Raw genomic sequence first — 18276 nt, 5'->3', positions numbered from 1 at the left:
ATTTCATATAGCCTCTAATAAAAGAAATTAAGTCAAAGCTGAGACAGGAAGAATATTTCTTCCTATGCAAGGACGTTTTATCATCTGAGTTGCTTTGGTCATCCATACTGTTTCATTGGTAACAATATCAAAATAAGTTCAGTCTAAAAGAAAAAAATGTGTTGAGCAATAAAAGGATGCATTTCTCTTTCTCACCTTATTCTTCTCATAATTTTTTATGACTCTATGACAATAGAGTCATAAAAATACCTAATTTTGCATTTTATCAATTGACTTTGACACTGGAGTATTCAATAGAAACATGTTAAATATTAAGGTGAATTATAATATCATACTAGTAAGAATCCAAAGGGAAGTCCAAAAAGTTAGGAATGAAAAGTGGCAGTGAAAGCTAGATAGACAGCAAAAGGTTCCTGAGAGATTCTGAAGTTTTCTGTATGAGTCATAAGAAGAGAAGGAGGTGAAAAGGTGATGATTAAGACCCAGGATGAAAATGTAGGTGGCTTGCAAATGGAATGAAACAAGAGTGAATTTCACACCAGCAGGAAGTTTTCACCGTTTCATGAGTTACATGCATTTGATCTTGTTGTGTGACACTTTCTTCTTGAGCTCCCAGAATTGTTTCTAAGACTGTGGGCTTGGCAGCGGCAACTACCACCACGGATGCAGCTGCTGTCTCAGCTTTCTGTATTGTCTGATTTTCAGAGTAAAATGAAGGTGTTTCAAAAGGCACAGGAGAAATGGCAAGATATCCTTTCGACATTCGAGAGAATACAGAATGTTCGGTGTTATCACAGTTCCATTTTGAGGGCCTATGCTTGTGTTTAAAACCCAGGAGTGGGCTTCTTTTCTGCCCACCTGCCCCTGAGTAAATTGTCCTAGAAACTGAAAAGGTCTCATCTTTAAGATATGTTGACACATTAGGGAACTTAATGAGCACCCGCTAGCAAATGGCTAGACAACTACAGTTAGACTGAACTCGCCAGTCACCAGCATTGCAATGGCAACAGGGACTTCTATGCCCTTCATTATGCCAACTTGGGTTCCTTTCAAAGTCTCTCACTCACTGTGAGGAGAGGGAATTTCATCCAAAGACCTCTGGCCAGCCTTTTAAGTATATAGTGTTTTAAGCTGGATCTTTTTAAAAAAGTAGCTCTGGGATCAACAAAGAGCTTGAGATTAAGAGAGGCTGGCCACGTTGGAACACCCTCAATGTCACTGAAATCTACTTGAACATGAAAGAATTCAAAAGTTGCCTCTTGCTAGACCCAGTAAGGCTTGATTTCACACATGGGAGAGAAGTAGATTTTGGTGATACTGGGGTTTTTCCAACTTGGCTCTATAGCACAAAAGCAGCAAACACTTCTGGGTCACTGTTCATCAACCAGGAATTAGGGCACTTTCTTGAAGAAGTACTGGTCTTCTCTGATGTCCAGCAATTCCTCACTTTCCCTTGATATTTAGTTGGAGTGTTCGTGGCTGGTATGTGTGTGCGCGCGTGTGTGTGTGTGTGTGTGTGTGTGTGTGTGTGTGTGTGTGTGTAGGGGCATACGCATGCATGTGTCTTCCAACTATGTCAAGTTTGTGTGTTACAATTTAAGTGACCAAGGGCTCAGGCTATGCATGAAAAAACTGATTGTACCAGTGGATAACTGGGCTGGAGTGATATCTATCTTCCACTTAATTATGCTCTAGAAACGTCACTGATGTGCCCCAAACTATTCTAGCGGATAGACAATTTCCTTGAAACTGATCAGTTGAGTGGAAAATTGTGTAATGAGAGCAGAATTTCCATCATGAAAGAGTTTAAGTACTAGATATAGAGAAACAACAGAAAGATAATATACACAAAAGACTCCTCCACTTAGAGGTTTTGGTTAGAGGGTACATGTAGCTGGCTGGAATGTGATATTTGTCAACAAATTACAAGGTATTTACAAAATTTGACTTACCATTTCTTGTGTTATTTGTTTTTGTTCTTGTTTTGTAGTAATTTCTCCGGTTATTCTAGTTTCTCGTTCTTTGGCTTTAGCTGCGGAAATTACTACTTTTGGTACAAATGCCTTTTCAGTTTCTTTTCTTATCTGAAATCAATGATAAAAACAAAATCTTATTGTCTCCCGATCTCTAATGGAAGTGACATAATGTTTACTAAATATAAAAAAATAGGAAGTAAAAGAAGAAAAGTCCTTTTTCTAGAGATATCACTAAATAAATGATCTCATTTTCATTAATATGACCATACTCATGCTCTTTATTTGCCTAAACCATAAGTTATGTTGCTTAGAGAAAAAAAATTGGATTCAACACTGCTTTGAATTGGAGAGTGTAGTCTTCTTTAAAAGGACTTCCAATGCAGTGGTTGAGGGTCCGCCTGCCGATGCAGGGGACACGGGTTCGTGCCCCGGTCCAGGAAGATCCCACATGCCGCGGAGCAGCTGGGCCTGTGAGCCATGGCTGCTGAGCCTGCGCGTCCGGAGCCTGTGCTCCGCAACGGGAGAGGCCACAACAGTGAGAGGCCCACGTACCGCAAAAAGAAAAGGACTTCCAATTTTTATAAATGGATATATGGCAATATTATTTTGTGTCACTTTGTCATGTAAAGGAAATCTTAGAGCACAGGATATTAGAATGGAAGACCTTAGAAGTAATACTGTCTGACCCTTTAATTTTATATATAAAAAATCAAGTATAGATGATTCATAATCCACATTTATACGATAATTTTGCTTCGAAAAATTTCCTAACTATTGTGATGGTTTGGAATATCAAGACTTACTTTTCTAAAATTGAGACATTAAAGGGAGAAAAGTTTTGTGCACATCCCAGGCAAAATGTTTTCCAAATCCTTAACTCCCTGAAGATACTGTGCTTGGATCTGGACACCTAAGGTATATGTGGGGGGAAAGGTGGTGCTGGGGGGGCAGTTTTCTCCATTTGCCTCTTTGCCATTCTCAGGCGTCGTCACTGAAATTCAGGATCTCAGGGTTAAAAGAGGCTTGAGAGGTATCTTCCCAAACCCGCCCAACTGACAATCGGATTGGGTGGCCAAGAGCCCTGTGAGTTGGCCTCATCTAATTCACTCCTGAATGCCTCCAAGCATGGAGCTGTCTTTTTCACTTTTTCTGGTTATTTCACCCGAGAAGGCCATGCTCTCCATCTCATTTCAAATCCATGTTCAAATGTTCTCTTAAGGAGTCAGGAAGCAGTTGCTAAGCTATTTTCAGAGCACTGTGTGTTCAGTGTTCTTTTCCACCCTTCCCAGTTCCCACCTCAGCATCTACTTCTCCGTCCCTTGTAGTCACATATTTAGCCAGTGCGTCTCCAGGCCAGTGTAGATGAGACCCCTGTTTCTACTTCTGCTATGTGTTCCTAGAGGTCCCTTTTGTCTACACAAGGGAAGCGTCTGGTGACTCTAAAGGACTTTGGTATCCAGCACCCAGGGATACAGAGATACAGGGGATGTTATTAGTGTGAAATAACCGTGTTGCTCATGAAACAACACCCTTCATGGTAAACATTATTATCTGTGTTGACGCTGGTAATCACAATAATAATTTCATATCAAAAACCAGTTTCACCTGTTCATGAGTTACGTGCACCTGCTCTTGTTCTGTGGTAATGACTTCTCTGGTTCTTGCTTTCAATTCTTGTTCTTTTGCTTTATCGGCGGCCACTACCACCTTAGTTACAGCAGTCTTCTCTGCCTCCTTTTTTATCTGATTTTCATAGGGGAAAGGAAAGAAATACTGCAATGCACCTCATATAAAAAGTCACAATAATAAATCAGGATAAAGACATAAATGTCACACAGGAGATGACAAGGAGGAAAGCTAGAGTGCTTTTAAACTATAACAGAAAATCTATTCAAATATGAGATGGGAAATTATCTTGGATTTATAACACCTTTCAGCTATGAATCAAGCGTCACGTTTGTTTTGAGGAAAGTAAAAGCAAAGGTCTTTGGGGGAAGCTTAGAGAAAGGTAATGGCAGCCCTGAAATAATGGTTTTCCTGCCTGGCTCTTGGAGAGACTGAGCTCTGGATGGACCGGTCTGGAACTACAGCTCTGAACGCACATGTACCGTCTTGTTCAGCTGACTTTCTCGGCCACCTTTGCCTGTCTTAACTCAGGAGTGCCCTGATACTTGGGATACCTTGTCTGACCTCCTATCTTGACTTTCTGAGAGTTAACTCTTACCTGCCTAGCTGTCTTAGACCAGGTACTTAGAATGTTTGTAACTTGAACACCTTTGGTCTCAGACCACCTCCTGCTCGGAAAGACCTAAAAGTCCGGGCCATGGTGGGCTCAGTGTTGTCCTCAAAGCGATGTGAGCATTGATTGCATGCACAGCTCAGTGTGCATGGCCCCAGGCCTACCTGTTCTTGAGCAGGTTGGATGCGCACAGCAGTCGTGGCTGTCCTCTGAGCAGTCTGCTCTACAGCACTGATAACTGGTTCTCTCACTCTGGCCATATCAACAGCAGCAACAACGGTTGCAACAGCTGCACTTTTGTCAGTTTCTTGTTTCACCTGGATTGGCAGTGACCAAGCACATTACTTTGTGAAATGACACGCACGGTAGAAAATACAAAAGAACAGTGGAAACCAAGCCACCTAGAGTACAGTAGACACATGCACAAGCATTTATCATTGCCAAGAGAGATACGGTAGGTACTGTGAAAACCTACATTTATGAAAAGCTCACGGATTTAGAGCCTTTGTTCCAATTAAAAAACACTTTTACAGAGCATAAGCCAAATTGGGTTTTCAGTTTCGGTTATACTCTTATGTTCGTATGCATTTTCCCTGCAACCTACACAGACTGCGTTTCATGGCAGGATTCTGTTGGGAGAAACCAGATGTCAAAGGAAGAGAAAGGAAGCTCTGACAGTACCTCTGCAGCCCCAGCAGCACCAGCCCCTGCCGCAAAGGTAGCACTGGCGGCAGCCCCTGCCGCTCCGCTGATGGTCACTTGCTCCTGGATCCCGTATCTCCCTTCCCATCTCTCCTCTGTCCTGATCTGAGTAGCACTTGTCACCATGGTTTCTCTCATCTCAGACTCAGATGAAGCCATGTAGCCCTCTTGCTTCCAAGGGGGAGGCACTTCAGGGCCTGGGGGCATGGTGGGCATCTGAGCCTTCCGGACGAGTAACGGAGACCTAACGGATCTGATGGGGGACGTGGAGATCCTCCCCGCTGGAGACACGGACCTGAAAATCAAATGACAGAGGTCAAAGAATGCCAAGACAAGGAACTACTCCCTTGGTCATCAGATATGAATAAAGGAAGAAAACTCTGGAAGTGTTTAATTTAAGGAAGAGTTTTAAAATCCATGGCTTGGGACTTCCCTGGTGGTGCAGTGGTTAAGAATCCGCCAGCCAATGCGGGGGACACGGGTTGGATCCCTGGTCCAAGAAGATCCCACATGCCGCGGAGCAACTAAGCCCGTGCGCCACAACTACTGAGCCTGCACTCTAGAGCCTGTGAACCACACTACTGAGCCCACGCACTGCAACTGCTGAAGGCTGCACACCTAGAGCCCGTGCTCCACAACAAGAGAAGCCACCGCAACTAGAGAAAGCCCGCGCGCCGCAATGAAGACCCAATGCAGCCCAAAATAAATAAATAAAATTAAAAAAATAAAAAAATCCGTGGCTCAATAACCTATACAGAGGCAAGTAATGTACTTGAAAGTAATTTGTTTTAAATCTCAGTGAGCCTTATTCTCATCTGCAGTAATTCTGTAAGAGAATCAGATTTAATCCTAAACTAAAGAATTCTGTGCCCTGCCCCACCTTTTCGTGTTTAGAAAAGTCAAGACAGCAGAAGGCGTGTCCTTAAAATACGGTCAAAGAAAGGACACGGCAAATATGGTAACCATAACTCTAAATTTCTCTGTGCTCCCAATTCTGGGGGGCGGGTGGGGGCGAGGGGACGTCAAATAGGTGTTGAAGGAAGAAAGGTTTCTGTAATCAAAATGCTTGTGCAGCTCAAGGCTAAACAAGGTAAACCTTTTTTTTATTTTCCTGCAGGATTTCCCACAGCCTTCATCATGCCCATCATGCCCATATGCCCTGTGAATTGCAAGGCTTCCTCATTACTCTTTTTGCAGAAAAAGGCTTTCTCATTACTCTTTTTGGGTATAGGCTGTGCAATGCACTTTGCAAACTGTTGTTCTGGTCAAAGTATGGTGAACTGCTGTTTTAAATTTATCCTGTCTTTGTTTACCCTCGCCCTCATTGTATTGTACTCTGGACTTCTTTTAAATATCCTTATAGTGGATAATTTGAAACCTAAGGATTCTATAGTTCTTGATTAAATTGATAAAGTGGTTTCTTCCAAAACAGTTTTCATCGTTTTTTATGTGTCCAAACTGAAATACCATCAGTTCAAGAATCTGGGTACTGAATCAAGGCATTTACAGACAAAAATGACAGTTTCTAATCTATAGTAATAATTCCAGGCATTATTTTAAGATGAAATTTTTCATAATTTAATTCTTGATCCAAAGGGTTTATTATACTTTTCCCTCTAGGTGGCAGTATTGCCTTATCATTGCATTTAACTACTACATGCAGGAAAATGTTTATAAATGTATTCTGTCACTACATAGGGTATTTAACTTACACTGATCATAAATGAAACAATTATTCTAATTAAGGCTCAAGGTACAGTTGATATCTGCTCTAAATTACAGAGTAAATTAATAGTACATTACAATATTAACCAGTTTCATGAAGAAATGTTCAATCATTTTCTTGAAGAAGGGTTTTTAGGTGAAAATCAATTTACATTTTATAAATGGAGTTGTGATCAACTAAAGGTAGATCTAGGGGAACAAGTATCTACTCTGAAAGTGATTGCCTTAGAACCATAACAAAGACCAGTTTAGAATAACGTAGGGTTTACACCAATTGAAGAAAAGCAAAGTGACATGTATTTCCAAGTTTCAACCTGTGTCTTGTTCTTGCTCTCCCTAGTAAAGTGGGTCTAATTCAAATAGAGTTAAAGACATGATTAGCATGACATGAGTGATTAGCAGCAGGTTGCAGGTAAGCCCATAACTGTGAAAATCAATGTAATTTGAGTCATTATAGGAAAGTGCTTATTTCTGCTCTTACAATAAAAAGAAAATAATCACCTGGTCACAGCTAGATACAATGCACCTTATTCAATGAAATATGTTTGCCTTTCTCTACAACAAAAATCAAGATTAGACTGTGAGACATTTTAGGAAATTGTCTATCCTGGATAACCATTATTTTCTCCACAAACTGATATTTAAATTTCTTATTTTAAAGCAAATTTGGGGGGCTAAATAATTGGGATTGTTATCAATGAATTCTCAGTACTTCTAAGACAGTAAAAATACTCCATAGAATCAGGGAAGCTCTGTAATTCTAAATGACTCTTAGGCTTGGATTAAAAATACGGTGAGGTTGTTATCTCCCCCAGAAATCACATGCGGCCTGTCTTGTGATTTTGTGTACGCAAACTTGGAGTTAGCCTGAGATAGAACACTTTTTTTGATAGCCAGACACGTTTTTAAAACTAGCTTTTTGGTCAAGGCTTCATATTAGTGTTTACCAATATCTTTAAAGTGGCCACTATAATAAAGACTGGAAAATATCTGGCATTTTTCCATATATTTGTTGGACATTACATTGCCTCTGGTGTGAAATGCTTGTCTTTTGTCAATTTTTTTTTCATTTGTGTTGCTTGTTTTTTCTTTAATAATTAATTTGTGGAAGTTTTTGATACATCTGGTGTATTAGTCCTTTGTCATAAGTATTGCAAACATTTCCCCCGAGATCCACGGTTTGCATTTGCTTATTTATAGGGTCTTATCCAGCATCAACATGTACAGTTGTGTAGATTATGCACTGTTTCTAGGCTTGTACAATTCACACTGTGGCCACTGTATGTTTGTTTTAATATTTTATGGCAGAGGCAATGACATATCTCGAGGAAGAGGCATCCTTAAATTTTTTTCACAAATACACTGTTTGGTATAGCAATGACCTTGCTTTTGCCATACATAAATTTTTATTTTTATGTTGTTGAGTCTGTAAATCTATTTTTAAAAGCTCTTCCCTACAGTTGTTTTCACAAATTTTCTTCTCTTTTATTTTTGTGATTTAGTTTTTAATTTAGCTCTTTAGTCAAGCTGAGATTTATTCTGTAAATAGTGTAGGTACAAGTTTATATTCGGTTTTTCCCAAATGGATAGTTAACTGGGCCAGCATTCTTTATCGAGTAAAATATCCTTTTCCCCACTGAACTGAAAGGTCACTTTGATTTAAACACTGAATTTCCTGGATACTTGAATTCTATTTCTGGATGCTCTGTTCTGCTTTGCCCATGTATTTTCTATGCATTTACCAATACCATACTGTTTTGATTACAGTAACTTCACAATAAGTTTGAATATTTTTTAGATCAACTATCCACTTATTATTCTTCTTTTAAAATTTTTCATGGCAGGGGAACTTTCTCTACATTAAAAAAATTAAATTGGTCAAGAATCACTTTTTTATTTACTCCAAATTTTCCCCTTTTATCAGTTTATCATGTAAAAAAACCCCTCAGCATGTTAAGCTAAATCCCAAAGTTTCAAATTTGCTATGGATAATTTATACTTGCTTATATATTGGATTGGCCAAAAAGTTCATTCGGGTTTTTCTGTAAAATGTTATGAAAACTTTTTGGCCAACCCAATAGTTTCTAAGCCCTGATGATACATTCTTACTTCCTAATATACCTCCATATTAACTAAGCATAGAAACCTAACAGAAATCCATTTTATATTCTAGACAAAATAACATAAGCACATGCAAAATATTTAGAAGGTTTTACTTATTATTAGAGCAGAAGAACACTTGTATAATTATTTTATATCTACAAGAAACCTTCAACTAATTATCTCACTGAACCCTCACAACACACCTTGAGATAATTCTGTGTTTCTCTATAATTTACAAATGACACGACTAAGACCTTAAACAAATTATTTAACTTCTTTAGCTCTGGTCACCTAGCTATAAAATTAGGGGTGATAGTTCTTAGAGGTTGCTATGAATATTTAATGAGATAATATACACAGAGTGCCAATCAAATGTCTGACATAGAGAAAGTGGTCAATGTATATTAGTGAGTATTTTATTATTATAATTATTTTCTAAGTCACATTTTAACAAGTAATCAAGCTGAGTGAACGCAGGGCTTCCAACCCTAAATTCTGTGCACTTCTCATTTCGCTGTGCTTTTTCTTGACTCCTAAAGCAGATATTAAATGGTATACAAATAAGAATTCAGAATTAGCGTTTATAAAGTTCTCCAATTTACCAGTGGACAGTGAGGATTTGTGAAAATCATAACCAGTGTCTTTTTGGTTTACCTCCTTTATCACACCCTACATTTCTTATTTCTTCCTTTTATCTCTCTCATCTTATTGGATTAAACCTAATTTGAAAATGCATAATGATCTCTTTTAAGAGGCTTTACCTGACGGGAGATGGGGTCGGTGCCCGCACATGTCTGACCGGGGAAGGGGAGTGTCTTATCGGCGATGGGGACTGCTGTCGAGCCAACTGTGCTTTGGCAGCAATGGATGGTGGTGTGGGAGACCTTGACTTTGGCTTAGGAGGTATCCTGGGAGGTGTTTTATGTGGCAGCTGTTGGGCACCATCTATTACCATCTCAACTGTTGCAATTGATCTGGCATCAAAGTGGGCTTCAATCTTCTGTAAAAGAGAAAAACAAAGCCCATGGTGAGGAGGAATTATTGATGAAGAAACAATCTGAAAGGCCTAAAACCTGACAGTATATAGTAAAAAAAAAAAAAAAAAAACCTTTTCAATTTGAGTTTGTCGTGTTTCTGAAATCTGAGCAGTCGAAACAATTGTCTTTGTCTTTTTAGCGGGTACTACTTCTTCACCTGTAGGAAGGGAAAGATAAATATTTAGACGGGAGCACAAGGACCCATTTTTAAAGGGATTATGTTAATTCTGACTACAAAGTCAATAAGATTTTGTGTGTCCCAATGGGCAAAAATGCAGAAAGTTTTGGATGTTGTATGAATATAAATTAGCTTTAAACATAGAAAGTATTTATTATTAGATATGAATTTAATTAGAATCTTTTTTTAAAAAATTCCATCGCTTGCCAATAATTTGAAAACATAGATGACTTAATTGAAATACTTCCTGGTTTCTAGTAGGGTTAAAAACCACAGATTGCTTCAATGATTCTAAACTCCTGCGTGGAATCTCAGAGACTTTTCATGGGTGTTGAAATGCCAGCTTTGATTTCAACTCACAGCATCACCAGACCTCAGAGGGCAGGCAGGTGGACCCCTGACCCCACTTGGTCCTAAATCCTTCCCTTCCCTGCTCCCTGTTCCTCAACCTCCAGCACATACCTTGAACCAGTAATTCAGCAGTGGAAGTAGCTCTTCCAACGCTATTGGTGGCATTTACTGAATAAGAGCCAGAGTCTTCAGGGTACGCTTCCGCAATCAGTAAGCTGTAGAGGTCGCCTTCTTGTGAAATTTGAAAATCAAGGGAGCTGTGGATTTCAGCTCCGTCCCGGTAGAACTTCACCACAGGTGTAGGGATTCCAGTCACTCTCACTTGGAGTCGCACTTGGCTTCCTTGTCTCACGGTCATGCTCTGCAGCCGTTGAACAAAGTTAGGTGGTGCTGTCTCCGCTGCAGTGGGAAGGGAAGAAAATTAGGACTGGTGCCAGCCAGGGCACTCCCAACAATCTATTTTTAAATGATTATAGCTCTGGTGTCCAAACCAGGCAATGGCTAGCTGAACCAAACATGCTTGACTGTCCTTGAGCCCAGCTCATCCATCAGATGACAGTAAGAGCAGAGCCAGGAGGTGGCAGAGGGCACCCCGCCACCATATTTGATTTGCTTTGTCTTGTTTAGCTGTTCTAGGCCACCACATTTTTTTTTTTTAAAGAAAAAGCCTAGATCTTGTTATGACATTTCTAGAGGATATTTCCTGCACTTCCTCCCAACTTCACATCTAGCACTATATTAATATGTTAAGATAACTTTACATATTTCAGGAAGTTGCACTAAAATGAATTCCAGTGGTTGGTTTGCTGGATACACCTGTGACTTACAGAATCATTAAATTTTAATTTAAATTAAAAAATCCTAAATTGGCTCCAACTTAATCAGTATTCAAATAACCCAAATATGTACTTGCATTTAAAATGTTAATCCAAATAATGACACGATTTAATGTTAGATGCTACAGAAAGGGGATTTTTTTTGGCTAATTATGCTGGAAGAAATTTTTAATAAAATAAATGTGAAGGGTGAGTGGGATTAATCTTGACATGTTTTTGAGGAATAAACAACAGCAGATGCTGTCAACCTTGTGCATTTTCCCTTTCTGAATTTTCTGGATGTATGTTAAAGTTCATACCTGATGTTCCTTCTGTTTTGGTCAATGATAGCCCTATACTTAAACAGTGCTGAACGTATAGTTTACTGGATAAACATATATAACATTATGCAGCTCATGAAAGATATTGTTATGTAATGTGTGAAGTAATGCAATGTTCTCTGTAGTAATGTCTTACAAAGAAGTAAAGGATGAAGAAAAATGACAGAGGCCACGAAGACTTGTGGTAACTTTTGTGGGGAAACTGTGTCCTGCATTTGAATAATAAACAAGCATTTGCCCTATTTCTGTGTATGCTTACTGTGCAATGTTTTTAGAAATGGAAAGTAAATGAAGCATTATTAAATGTTATAGCCTAGAGCAGTATTTCTTAAATGGGTGGTCTGTGGACCACTGGTATCAGAATCATCTATGTGCTTGTTAAAGTGTGAATTCCTGGAGATACGCATATTTCCTTAGCAGGCGTATAGACAAGGCTCAAGCCTTTCTACTTGCTCAGAAACACGATTTTTAATATTTCCTTAATATAATTTTGAGTGCTTAATATGTGTATAGAGGAACTAGTTCTCAGCCACTTTTTTGAGGAAAACCAAATTCCAAAAGACAAACAACTTTGCTATCAATGCAGTGTCCGGTGGGCCCTTCTCTAGATTTGAGATGCATCTGCTTGTGCTCAGTAGCTTTTGGGGGACTCCCTTCCCCAGATCCTGGAGATGTGCTCCGGGGGTGGTACAGGGGACAGGCAGGTCCCCTAAAGCCTACCTGTCACGAGAAGCTCAGCAGTACTAGTCGCTTGTCCAGATCCATTGGTGGCTCTCAGGGAGTATCGTCCACTGTTGGCTTTAGTCACGGCAGGGATCTTCAGTCTAGCGCGGCCATCGCTAAAGGAGATCTGCACGCCGGGCAGAGTGGAAGTGGAAATCACCTGGCCATCCCTAAACCAGCTCACCTCAGGAACTGGGAAACCTGGAGAACAAAGAATTCATCTTTATGTTTGGGGCACTGCAAAGTCCTCTGTTCTGTCCCATTATGTTCACTTCCTTGTCCTAAACCATAAAAGCTATCCAGAGAGTCATGCTATTTAATGACAGTGAAAATTTGACAGCTGTGTGATAAAAGTGTAAACTTACAGACCATTAGGAAGGTCTGTGGGTTCACGTGGAGGCCAGCACCTTCATTCTATAGGGGAGGAAACTGAAGCCAAAAGAGGCTCAATGATTTTTCCAAGGTCCCTCAGCTGGCAGTGGCACACAGAGGACCAGAATTGCCATCACCTGCCCTCCTGCCCAAGGTTCTATCTGATGCAATTTAATAGACATCATTAAAATCATGAAGGAGATTTATAAAAATGAAGAGCCAAGGAAACTGTGAGATAAAAAGTGACTGTTGTCCTCTTCAAAAACAAGTGAAGAACAAAAGCAGCAAAGGGATCTAAAAGTTCAGTCTACTAAGCACAAGAGAACACGCTCAGCCCTCTACCTCCTCTGACCTCTCCTGTCTTCCTGACCTCTCCTGCCTTTCAAATGTGCTTCAGTAAAAATGCCATACAAAGGAGGGGCAGCTTCTCATACAATAAGAGATGATGCCGAACCAAGTCTTTCAGAATAACATGGATACTTGGAGTTGCAGGTAGAAAAGTCAAATTCTCTTCACCCACCATGAATCATGGAGCTAATGACTACATGTACACGGCTGGATGCTTTAAGTATACTAAAATTCTGCATTCGGAAGGCATGAGGCAAATTCAGAGCATGGTTTATTTTGCCTTTGGTATGAAGGCTGGTGATCTAACTCCTTAAACTGAGGAGGTGAGGATAAGCGAGAGAAAGTTTATTTTGTTGTCCTTATATTAGCCAATCTCCCACTGTGGCCAAGTGAATAGTTTATTTAACGAATTCATGGGTGTTCAAATATTTTCAGTGGTGTTTTTCTAAGAATGTATTAGCGCAAAGTGTGAAGGAACAAGGAGTTATGAGGAAGCCAGATTCCATTACTCCACAAGCAGGCAAACTTCCCACTGAAGCCATATGTGTTCTGCTCAGTTCAGAAGTTACTGAGTGTTACAAGATAAATAAGTAAATTATTTGGAAGTCAGAGATTATCATACAAGAGAAGAATTGAACTGGTCTCTATACATTTCTATATACATATACAATAGAAATTGAAGAATGTTTATATGTTATTTGTGCAATGTAAAATAAAGTGTTATCCAGTTATGAATAAGACTGGTACATAGACAGAAAACAAAAGGAAAGAGAAAGGAAAAGGAAATCTCATTTTACATCTTTATTATAAGCCATAAAGTTGAAAAAAAAAAAGAGGAATAGTGTATCATAGAGGTACATCAAGCATCAACTTTTAATTAATCCATAAAATCTCACATGACCAGTTGTAATACTGCAGGAGAAAATATTGATTAAATAAATTTGAGATTAAATAATTTTGAGATTATTTACAATATAGTTCATAGATTATCCCCATTTTGTCACACGATGATAGGTCCCAGAAATCATCCATTTTCAAAACCATCCCTAAACTGAATTATAAAGAAGAAAAAGAAGGAAAAAAAGAGACAGAAGAACTGCCTGTTAAATACAATTCTAGGGTTAATGTTTGTTTCTCTTTACTATGTGAACCAGAGTGGCATATATTATTTTGGGGTGTCCTTTCAAAATGATTGGAAAATCTTTTCATTGACTAGAATCACTTAATAAAGATTGAAAATAAAATAATAAAATACTTAGGAGTTAGCTCATCACTGAAAGTTCTGCCACTGAGGAAAGTCAGTTGTACTGTTATTTTCCATGTAAACCCACAGAGGCTCAGGCACACAGGCTACTCGCCCAGCAGCTCCATGACTGGCCCCCATTGGGCTGGAGTTCTTGGCTTCCAGTCTGGCTCTGCAGCTGAATCCAAAGATAGAATGACCAAATTTGGTCCTATTTAGCACCTGGATTCTGACAGCTAATTTAATCCAATGCTATTTATTTTGCTTTGTGGAATTATAAATATGAATAAAACATTTTCAAGCCATTATATTGTCAGATTTTGTAGGAACTCTGTGAACAGTATACTCTTACAATGACCCTTCCACAGAAGTGGGCCCATTTCACAAAGTCAAAGCAAGGCTTAAACTTGCTGTCAAGTCCTACAGCAAAGTTAATGGACAGGAGGCAGAGAAGAAAAAGGGACAGTGTGAACGTGGGAGCTTACCACTAATGTGAGCCTCAAAGGTTGCGGTACTACCCTCCAGTACCACAACGCTTTGTAACGGCTGCGTAAACGTCGGTGCTTGAGTTGTCATCTTTTTAGGCACTCTGAAAAGGAAGAGAAAAGAAATTAGAAGGTCACAGCTTAGGGCCATTCTGGAGCTACTCTGAAGATGGCAGACACACATTTTCCAAATGGGTTGCTTCTCAGATTATCTGTGGGCCCAGAGTGATGGGCAGGCCTTCTCTTTTGTGGCCTGAATTTGGCCTCTGGGTTAACTTATAGCCTAACAGAGTAGCACGTCTAAGGGGGGGATGGAAAAAAAAAAACAACCGAAGCAAACAGAGTAAGGAATGTACCCTAGTGGTCGAAGAGGGAAATTCAGTCTTACCAAAGGTGGGAAATCTGAGAGAGAGTTGGGAGAAAGGGAAAGCTGGAGGAAGCTGGGGGTAGTGACAAATAATAGAAGGTATGTGTGAAAAGTGTAAAACGAAACTTTTCATCGGTTCAATGTCAGAACGAATTATTTTAAAAAATTTCCTTCCTCCCAATATTTTTCAGACACTGTATCTGTATTTATAAAGTTGACATAGATTCAGGCACTATTACCTTAAGTAACCCAGGTGATTATTTAAAATAGTCACCAAAACTAAAAACTTGAACTTTGCAATTTCTTTCCTAACTTGAAAAGTTTTGGAAAGCCTGGTCCACTATGCAAACCTTTTGTAGACAGCATACAGCGTTATTTAGTCCTTAATATTTCTTCATATTGTAACTGTTCAGTAAATGTTGCTACTGTTGAAGTGAATATTCAGGAAAGTTTAAATTTAACTGAGCAGGCCAGTATTTATTATAGATCTGCAAGAAAAATACTGACTTGAGTTCTTAATAAGGAACAATGTGCAGACTCTGAAAAATGGAAGGCTGGTCTGCAATGCAGTTGAAGCGAAAGCACCTATGCTTTCATAGCACAAATATTAAAAATCAAAGAAATTAACAAGAAGTCGGCAGTTAAGTTGTTTTGTTAAGTGGAAGCAAGTACTTTGCCTATCAGTTTTAGAGAGATTATGAGAAGAAATTTCTGAGACATAAATACCTTGCTATTGAATGTGACTATGCCACTATTCTGATATAAAAAGCAGATTCTCAGTTGTCAATTGCTTCACTACTATTTTTCATAAAATTCTCTATTTATTAAAAGTGTGTGGAGCAATCATCTAATTCTGTACCTTATTGTAACTTTTTACTTAGTTAAAAAGAAAATGAAACTAGAATTCTCTGAGACAATAACATTTATATTTGAAAAATTCAGATAATATCCAAAATAAACTGTTGCCAAGAACTGCTTAGTGTAGCATATTATCCTTAGGACACGAAAATAACTTTTTGTGTCAAACTCTTCCTGTTTCTGAGCGAGTGCATCTTCTAAAAATAGCTATATTCTTTTACACCATTTATGTTTTATATACCTATATATTTATAGGCATTTACAATTAGTAATCTAATTCCAGGAAGATGGGAAATCAAGGTATAATTTGAAATAAGAAGTCTCTAAAACATTATTTCTTACCCTTCTTAGCATCAACAATTATATCATATAATTTGATTATGAGCTGATCTAAAATACATAATGAAATGCTGAGCATTTTAGAAAACAATTATATTGTTTTTCTTTTTTTCCACATTTCTAAATACATTGCAATTAACTGGCCTCAACAGGACTTCTATTCCTATTGTTCAGGTAAATTTTGTTGCTTTAGCATTTGCTCTTGAGAGGCCTTTGTCTAATTATGGCTGAAGGTATGCATCGAAAATGTCATACTCCCAAAATAAACTCTCCAGCATTGACTGACAGCAGGCAAGTGTTCTGTCACTGTCCTGCAACTGATACCTCAGCAGTTGATTCCCTTAAAAAGTCATCAGGGTGTAGCTGATACCACATGCATTTTATCAGAGCTATTCTTGGTGTGTCTCACTTTATCACTGAGTACTATAACCTTGAACATTCTCAACAAACAAAAAAAGTCTATAAAAGAAGCAAGCATTTCTATCACCATTTCAGACTCCAACTTTTAATACTTTTAGAATGTTAGGTGCATTTAAACAATTTGAATCACTGACTTGCGGATATGCTAAAGCATCGAACTTTTGAAAGGAAAAGCCTTCACATATTTCAAAACAGAATTTAACAAGCAGATTCAAATAGAGGATCAGAACCAGCACCAAGTAGTCAGACAAACACCTCCATATAGGCATTTAGCATACAAAGAAAATGCGGAACCAGAAACCGATAAGGGAGGGACTCTACTAATAAGAAAGAAAAGATGCTGCTCACCTGATTTCTCAGGAGTGCCCAAAAAGGGTGGGACTAAGCCCAAGGTTGCTTCTGAAACGACGTCTTATCTAGAGTTGGTTTTTTCGACCATCTCCAACATGAATCGGTGAGCCTCTAAACTTAAAAACAAAACTACACAGTCAAGACTGTGTAGTTTTGCTTTTCTATGCAATCCCTACACCCGAGGCGAGGCTGGGAATGCACGACTGCTCACGAGTCAGGGTCGGGCTCAGCCCTTATATTTGCCAGATCTGCTGACAGCCCCACATCTCAGGGCAGGGCGCTGGCTGATTGGCTCTCCCAGGAAAGCATGATGGGAGAAGGACCTATTTGGTAGCGAGCGGCGCAGACCACCTGTTCTTCTGATTGGCAGTGCTAAGTTTAGCATCTCAAAAGGGGCTTTACCAAGGGAATAGAACCGTACTTAAAGACTAACTCTGTTGCGGCTTGGGGAAGAGCACTTGTTGCCCATGTTAAAATCTGAAAATAACTGGTCTGAGGAGAATTTGTGGCAATAGAAAACACTTGTGGGCAATTATACAAAACAGCTCAAACCTGAGGACTCTGCCCTGAGTGAGGCCCCATTCCTGTTCCCTTCCCCCATACAACCAAGCAAATGGACCTGTCAATCATGACAACAGATGAGGGAGTTTATCTCATGCCTAAGACTTCACCTTTTTTTTTTTGAAGAACCAGTGCCTAAAAACCTCAGCACTGAAGAGAGCTCATTTATACTATCTACTTTCTCCTGAATCCACTTGTACTTCGGGGAGAGTTAAGCCAATGTTAATGAGCTAAGTGTTTATACAGCCCTGCAAGAAATAAAGTTGAGAGGCAAAATCTGAACTCTGCTTAGATTTAGCCTAGACAGTGTAAGGATTTCTTTTTTCCAGATTTCATTTTTTTCTGGCATTAATATTTACAAATATACATGCACTGATCCTTAATGAGCAGCCAAGTCTTTTGTTTAAAACATCCATAGGGTTCTTTTTCAGGCACATGAAAGCTGCCTTACTAATCTCTGGAGTTTGCTCTTACTAATGGGAAGTAGTTAGGAGATGATATAGTTGCTATTTTAGAACTGAATTTAATTTCAAGCAACAGATATTTCAAATACAAAAGAGCATACCAGAAGAGCTTTAAAATAGTTCAGCTGAGAGACTTGAAAAGCTTCACTAAGAGGGAAGAAAATTGTCTTGTTGATAATAAAAAGAGATTTTTCTTAATAAAAGACTAAAATTTTCAATTTTAAGTTAAATTTACATCTGTAATAAAAATTTCCCCTGATGTGGAAGACCATGCATTA

General features: G+C 38.9%; 1 protein-coding gene across 1 annotated transcript in view; it reads right to left on the bottom strand.

Moving 5' to 3' along the window:
• Positions 1-14729, bottom strand: part of TTN (titin) — a 279722-nt gene extending 264993 nt beyond the window's left edge. The window contains 10 exon segments of the mRNA XM_060302200.1: positions 557-694; positions 1953-2084; positions 3582-3719; positions 4380-4532; positions 4897-5212; positions 9507-9745; positions 9854-9939; positions 10423-10710; positions 12188-12391; positions 14639-14729. Of these exon segments, the coding sequence (XP_060158183.1) occupies positions 557-694; positions 1953-2084; positions 3582-3719; positions 4380-4532; positions 4897-5212; positions 9507-9745; positions 9854-9939; positions 10423-10710; positions 12188-12391; positions 14639-14729 (1785 nt within the window).
• Between the last annotated feature and the right edge of the window lie 3547 nt (positions 14730-18276).

Source organism: Globicephala melas, chromosome 7, assembly GCF_963455315.2.
Source record: "Globicephala melas chromosome 7, mGloMel1.2, whole genome shotgun sequence".
NCBI classification, from domain to species: domain Eukaryota; kingdom Metazoa; phylum Chordata; class Mammalia; order Artiodactyla; family Delphinidae; genus Globicephala; species Globicephala melas.
This window is presented reverse-complemented; position numbering and strand designations above follow the sequence as displayed.